Source organism: Octodon degus, unplaced genomic scaffold, assembly GCF_000260255.1.
Source record: "Octodon degus isolate 3935 unplaced genomic scaffold, OctDeg1.0 scaffold00016, whole genome shotgun sequence".
NCBI lineage: Eukaryota > Metazoa > Chordata > Mammalia > Rodentia > Octodontidae > Octodon > Octodon degus.
The window spans coordinates 6074887-6082207 of NW_004524592.1; the positions used below are offsets into that span (position 1 = coordinate 6074887).

Here is a 7321-nt window from a genome sequence, read left to right on the forward strand (position 1 = left end):
TATATTCAATGATAATTTTTACATTAATTCAACTCCTGGCAATAAAAGAGAAAGCCAAGTTAATACCAAGTGATGCCTGTGGATTTTACAGGGTCATCCAGATTGACAACTCTATGGTTGTTCCTAATGATGCTGTATTGAAGATAAAAGGTTATTCATGTCACTTGGAGTTGTCTCTTCAAATAAAATGCTTGCTTTGTGTTTCTGAGCAGTGCTGAAGCTGCAGATGTCAGGGTGGTACATGCCACTTGCAAGCATCTCTGAATAGCCCAATCAGAGGGGAAAAAAACAGTGAATGCTCTTGAGCTACTCTAGAGTCAATCATTCATTGTTAAAGCGTTCTAGAAAACCTCAAAACAAGCCAGAATTCCTGCTCATAGCAACTAAAGATAAATGCTGATGGGATGAAAGGTGGTTATAACTACAGTAGAAAAATCAAGGATGCTTTTGTTGCCACATAAACCTGTATTAGACCTTTTTTACCACAGAAATCTCTGGCATATTGATGTCTCTTGGTAGAAACACAGTACCTGTCCTAGGTAAGATAACAAATTCCAAATTCTTATTCTTTTCTTTTTTGTCTTAAGCAACAGTTGCTAGATCAATGTTTTAGGTACTTCAGACTTCTTAGGTAATTTGACCCATGGGACTTACTTTTGGTGAGAATCTATATGGGTAATGGAATAGGGTGAGAAGGAAAAGAAAAATTAAAACAGAAAGTTTGTCACCCAATGTGTGTACTTCTATACACACCCACAAACAAGCACACACGATCTACCTACTAAGCTCCAGAAGTAGCTGAAAACTGCCACTTACAAAGCCTATTTAAAACAACATACATTAAGCTTCGAACAGTAAAAAAGCAATGTGTTCAGCTTCAGGTTTTTGAACACTTAGGTTTTTGATCCTCCAATTTCTCTCTCAACCTGTAGTGTGAAATGAATGCGTGAACCCAGATGCCCATCGACTGATGAATGGATGAAGAAAAATAAATTAAGGTAATGGATACTACTTAATCATAAGGAAGGATGAACTATGTAAATGGATGCATTTTGAGACCATATTCTTATGTTGTACATAGGAATATGTACAAGTCAGGCACATATTTGTACATATTGGATTGTTTCTTTTGTTAGAAGCCAAAAGTATAAATAACCATAATATGTAATAAATATTGTCAAATGGGAAGAAAATGTGCAACTAGGAAGAAGAACTGGGGAGGGGGGAAAGGAAGGAAGGGGAAAGAAAAACAAGAAAGCAAAAAAAATAGAGACAACATTTTTGTAAATAAGGCAAGAGACAAGAGTTAAAGGGAGAGGAATGGGAGATAAAAAGAAGAATCATAATAAATCAGGTACAGATACAAATCCCTATAATGAATGCGATCATGTATATCTAAAACATACCAATACATTTAATTACTTAAACAATGAATGAGTCAAGATATCTTCATTCAATCTTTCTGCTCATAGAACGATTTTGGGTCAGAGTAAGAAAAGCCCTTATTTCAAGTGGGACAAATAATGAAGAAATCCTCCCCACTGACAATGGAGAAATACCAAATTAAATCAAGAACAATGGTGTTCCTCTGTGCATGTGGTTTACAGAACATCATACTAAATGACTATGTGAAGAAATCGAAGTGAAATTGTACTTTCTTTCTCAGAACTCCATTATATAATTCAGCATCCACCAGATGCTTCCCAATGTGTTTATCAGACTTGACACCATTGATGTGTGAGCAGTAATATTTTATGTACTTTTCAGTTTTAATTCCATGTTTATAAGCGCTTGTATGAATTCCTCTGACCAAGTGAGATCATTCTAAATAAAATGGTAAAGGCTGAAATATATCCTTAAATATAGAGCCTGGATTATTTTGTCTGTAATCACGATGAAGCTTGTATAAAAAGTGAAGATTAGACTTGATCCCATCCTAGCTAAGAAGGTATTTAGTGAGTTTTGTAGCTATTTACTATTTAATTGGGATCATTTGCCATGTTTTTCAGTCACTTAGCAGATTAGACGTGTTTAAAAATCACTGTAAATGAAAATTCCACATGTAGTAATAGAGAGACTTTGCATCTCCTATTAGAGGTGGCAGTTTCTCCTTGTTTCCCATATAAAATAAGTCAGAAAATACAATTCTTGTGTGTCTCTAGAGGTTGTAGTCTAGCTGGTCATTTTTTCCACAAATGAAAATGTTTCCTTAAAAATAATTTTATTGGGAAATTAATCATTAAACATATATATATATGTCCACAGGCCACAAAGCTATTGAAACATTGACTTCTTTTAAAAAGAACCAATGCATTGAAAGGTGAATTTCAATGGATATCACCTCATTGTTCTATGAAAACTCTGATTCCTACATAAAAAAAAAAAAATCCCCATTTCTCCCTACAAAGCACAATTCTAATGCCAAAACCATACAAATACTATGTAGGGATCAAATTAATTTCTGTTTCACATTTCCTCCAGCACTGGAACCAAACAAGGCATGATTTTATACATCACTGCCTTCTCAAACTGGCATTTTAAAATGTTAGCACTGTTATGATTAGCTGGAAAGATGAGGGTGAAGGGCGTGACCTCTTCCTACTGCCCCCAGGCCTCACATTAAACTTTAAGCCTTAACTGGAATGTGGGCAAATACACGCATACTTGGGACTTAATAGTACTTAATGCACATTCACTATGTAATGAGTCGCTCCGATGATGGGATCTGTCTCTAAACCCCCATTAAGCTTCTCATGGCCAGGCACCTTGTTAGCCTCTGTTCCAACTGCTCACCATGGTCCATCTGCACCTTTGCGCAGCAAAAGTCTAAGTTATTCTTCGCAGACACTTCTGCCAAGCTAGCCCCTGTGCAGCCTCCAGAGTCTAATTTGATAATATTAAGATACCCTAAAGAGGCAGCATTTATAATCATCAACCACTGGCTTGAGAAAGCTGGTACTGTTCAAATTATATTTTTATTGATTTTTACATACCCATTCAGGATTGGAGCTTATTAAAAGCACAGCAGGGGTATTATATAAGACAACATCTTGCTTTTATAGGACCCAAGAACTTCTAATCCCAAGTGAGAATGAATGACCAGTTGAAAAGCATCTAATATTTTCCCAGAAATTTATAAGCAGAAAAGTTTGTACCCTCTTGCAATAATCATCCCAAAGGTTCTTAGACATCTCCTCTCCACCATTTCACCCTGATTTATATTGAACTTGCAATGATAAAACAGTAATACCCCATTTAATTGGATGAATATGTTCATTTATGAGGACTTTACCCAGCTTTGATTCAGAAGGCTTACTCTGATGGTTTATCCTGCATGCCAACTTCACTGAATGAAAATGCCTAGCAGATTAGTAGGTCATGCTCCCAGATGTGGTTTCCCAGCCCCAGGGGCATGGCCTGGGATGCTCTACGCTCTCCCCACTGTTTCTCTCTTCACTGCTCCCTTGCTCTGCTTCCCAGGCCCTGTGAGCTAAGCAGCTCTGCCATCCTGAGCCTTTCCACCATGAGTCCTCTTCCCTGGAGCCAGCCAACCCTGGACTCCAAACTTCTGAAACTGGAGTACACTAACTATGTCCTCCTTTCAGTTGTGGGAATCAGTGTTTTGTCCTAGCAGCAGAAAACTAATGCGCTTGTGAAGAGCTTGGATGGCATACTATGAAATGTTTCTTAAGCCCCTGAACTCACTGCCCTTTAAGAACATTCAGCATGGAAAGCCAACTTGAGACAATTCCTCAAATAATGGCCATTTCTTCAGTTTTGATGCCTGGGTACTTAGTAGGGTTTGAAAGATTAAGGGTGGATCAGAAGAAAGTGCTTGGTCACTCAGCATGTGCGGGCCTGTGAATACACATGAACACACACTTACCTGGATTCCGATCAGGATGCCTTTCTGGGGTAATTTAAACCCAGTAGACAGCATTGCCTTTAGGAAGGCGGTATGAATTCCTTCACCAAAGCAAGCCACCTGTTCAGGAATAAATGAAAAAATAAAGCAAAGAAAGCAAATAACCCCCAGCTACATTTAACAACAAAAAAAGCAAAACAAAACACAGAAATAGAAAGCAATTTACTCATAGGCTACTTCCCGAAATTTTATTGATGCTGCCCAAAGACCATGCAATCTGAATCCAGGGATTCAAAGGCTGGCCAGGGCAGATGTATCTTATGTTTTTAATTAAGCATAATGAATGAATAAGCAATTCTTTCTCTATCCAACGGCACTCAGTGGAGCCACAGACTGGATACTACCGCCAGTTGTTTGGATACAAATCACAGCTTCTGGCCCATAATATGGTGAACTTCCAAATGTTAATATGACTTACTGTTTAAATAACAGTATATGTGATAAATGCTATGCAGCAGAGTATGAATTCACAGGTCAGTACTAGAAATGACTAACTGCAATCAATTGGTTAGGAGTCGTTTCATCCGGCTTATGAGAGAGCCTTCTGAGAAACTCAATAACTCCATGAAAATCCCCAAACAGCTTGTTCCTTTTTGTCATCTTCATAAAATGAACCAGAATAACCTGCAACAAGTCCAAAATGCCATAGAAATGGTCCGAGCTAACATATAATGTTAGCATCTACAGAGATTCCATCTACAGTAAGTGTGCTACAAATAAAACTATGAGTTAAGTGGCTGTGCAACCGGAGGACAAGTGGCAGGATTTAACAAGACAGGAGTCGGTTCTGCCACACACATCATCACTTGGCACAAGTACAGGGCCACCATTATAGTAAATAATGCTGACAGCTGATTCATTGGCTAAGCAAATGACTCCTATACAAGGCAAGGAATGTTCTCATGACTGTGAACTACAGCTGACCACAAGTACCGGCTGCTTGTCACTCCACAGTGAGCATTTTAATCAAATATGGTCCCACTAAGTCAAGCAGTGTCAAGCTAAATGAACAGGTCTCAAATTCTACTGAAATACATGGTACAAGCCCTTTTTAAAGTACAGATACAATCACACAGAAGAATTTTATTCAATTTTCTGAGAAGCCATAGGAAGTAGTCCAATGTTCCCGTAAAGATTAAGATTTCGCATCCCTACTTCACCACTAGGAAAATAAAATCCCTCATAATTAGATCAGGAGCTAGAGGCTTGCACACTGCTACCACAAGCCATTTAAGCACTGAAAGAAGACTGAAGCATAACAGAGATGGCTAAGCTAGAATTATCATTCAGATTTCAGTTATAAAACAGGCATTGCAACATCCCACCTTCTGGCTCTCAGAGAAGGCCTCTTTCTCATGATGGATAAAGAATCATATTTTTTAGGCTTTGGAAAAAAGATATAACCAAGGGAGGATATAATTTATAATTCATTTATGATTTCATATTTCAAAAACTCCAAATATGTATATACAGACGCAGGAAGGATATAAGCACTGAAAACTAAAGATGGTAAATCAGATAAAGGAGAACAGGACTGTCCCTGCCCTGCACCCCAGGACAGTTGAAAATAGCCCCCAAGCAATCAGCTGTGGGGAGGGCCTGCCGACACTGACTGGCAATGTGATATATCGCTTTCATTTTAAAGCTAGGCTCTCCTCCCTATTAAGTTAAAAAGAAGTAGCCAAGGGACCACGAGTCCCCTTTTCCAAGTGTCCAAATACAAACAGGATAGTCATTTACTCCTCACTGCCTGGCTTTTTGTCTCACTTGGCCTCTCATCACACATCTTGCTTGTAACCAGGCAACCATAGCGAGCATCATGCATTTGTTGCAATTAAATATTCTCCTTTTTTTCAGGTTTTCCTTAATACCAGGAGAAACAATGATGCCTCGCAGTCTGCCATTGCCACTCCAGTGTGCACTGACGGGGATCTGAAGGTTGTATCTAGCACATCTGTCAAGGGCTAGGTGATTCATAAAATGTCCTGACACTGACATGTAGAGAACTTTCGAGAATCTGACAGCTCTCTAAGAGAAAACACATTTCACATTCCTAAAGAAACCTTCAGGTGGCACAGTCCCAGCACAAGGGAAGAGGGACATCCAGTGGCCAGTCCCATTATAGTTTTAGATAATCCCCCAAAGGTTAAAGTTGCTATAACAGTGATCTTGAGATATTGCATGAATCTACAGGCTCCACACCCAGTAGGGGGGTGACGTTGCAATATCATCATTCTACAAATTGATAGTAAAAGCCTAATATTTTTATTTCAGGGTAACAAAGCAAGAGATGAGCTGACATTCCAGAGAAACTGAGGACCTTAATATAAAGAGAGTGAGAACTAAAGACATATTTACCCAGATAGCTGCGCCAGCACCTGAAACTTGTTCTCAGTGTGTAATGTGAAAACAGAGATTAAGGATCCATGCATTTTATCCCCATTTTGAAATACCAGTGAGAATTTACATCGTGTTATAGTCCCATGTTGAACTATCAGTGAAAATTAAGATCGTGTTCACCAAAACATTAAAAGACATTTCTTTGCTTTAAAATTCTCCCCCAGGACTTCCTCTAAAAGTATTAAGTTCATGTCCTTCTCCCTACTTACTTAGCTACTTACTTTACTGTTTTCAGATCATAAAACCAGGAGTCTCAAAGTAGATTTAATGAAAGCATTAGGGGTCATTAGCTAGTTACCTCTCCGGTAGAAGCCATCTCACATCTGAGGATGGGGTCAGCATCCCGCAGCCGGGGCCAGGAAAACATTGGAGCCTGTCAGACATGACAGGGAAGAAAAATATGTGAGAAAGGTATGAAAGGAGAAGAGAGGATGAATATATTTAGTGAATCATCTCTCACAGGATTCATTTAGTCCATGGTAGACATACAAAAACATCAAGCTGGTCCAAGTGTCTGACGTGAAAAATAGCTTCAAAATTCTGTTCCAAGAATTTGTTTAGCTCTTGGCCAAAAACTTGGGTTAAATAAGCACAAATTCCTTCCGTAAATAGGTCCCCTGGGATTAGTCTAGACAAGTGTTTCTAATCTGGTTTACACATATTCTTATTGGAGTGATTTCAAACAACGTCTACTGGGCATTGGTCTCTCCTAAAAGAGAGTTCAAACATTTCTTTTTCCTTTGATAGGCTTTTAAAACACTCCTACTATTGTTCTGCTCGTTTGAACTTGCAACGAGCCACCTTGCCAGGCACGGCTGTCTGCAAGCTGACTTCTGTTGTTGATACCTCTTAAAGACATTTGAAAACATTCGCCTGGAAGCACTATTTCTTAGAGTTTTGCAATATGAACTGCAACACAGAAGTTCTTCCTTTTCATTTGTTTTATCACGGAGACTCGCTGAGCACCAAGTTGTTGCTTCTTGCGTGTCTCCACTT

At 38.8% G+C, this 7321-nt stretch overlaps 1 protein-coding gene across 1 annotated transcript in view; it reads right to left on the reverse strand.

Moving 5' to 3' along the window:
* Cps1 (carbamoyl-phosphate synthase 1) overlaps nt 1-7321 on the reverse strand; it is a 105825-nt gene that overhangs the window by 12355 nt on the left and 86149 nt on the right. Inside the window, exons 26-27 of the mRNA XM_023710045.1 lie at nt 6624-6698; nt 3887-3985 (exon numbers count right to left, since the gene is read on the reverse strand). Coding sequence (XP_023565813.1) covers nt 3887-3985; nt 6624-6698 — 174 coding nt within the window. The remainder of the gene's footprint in view (nt 1-3886; nt 3986-6623; nt 6699-7321) is intronic.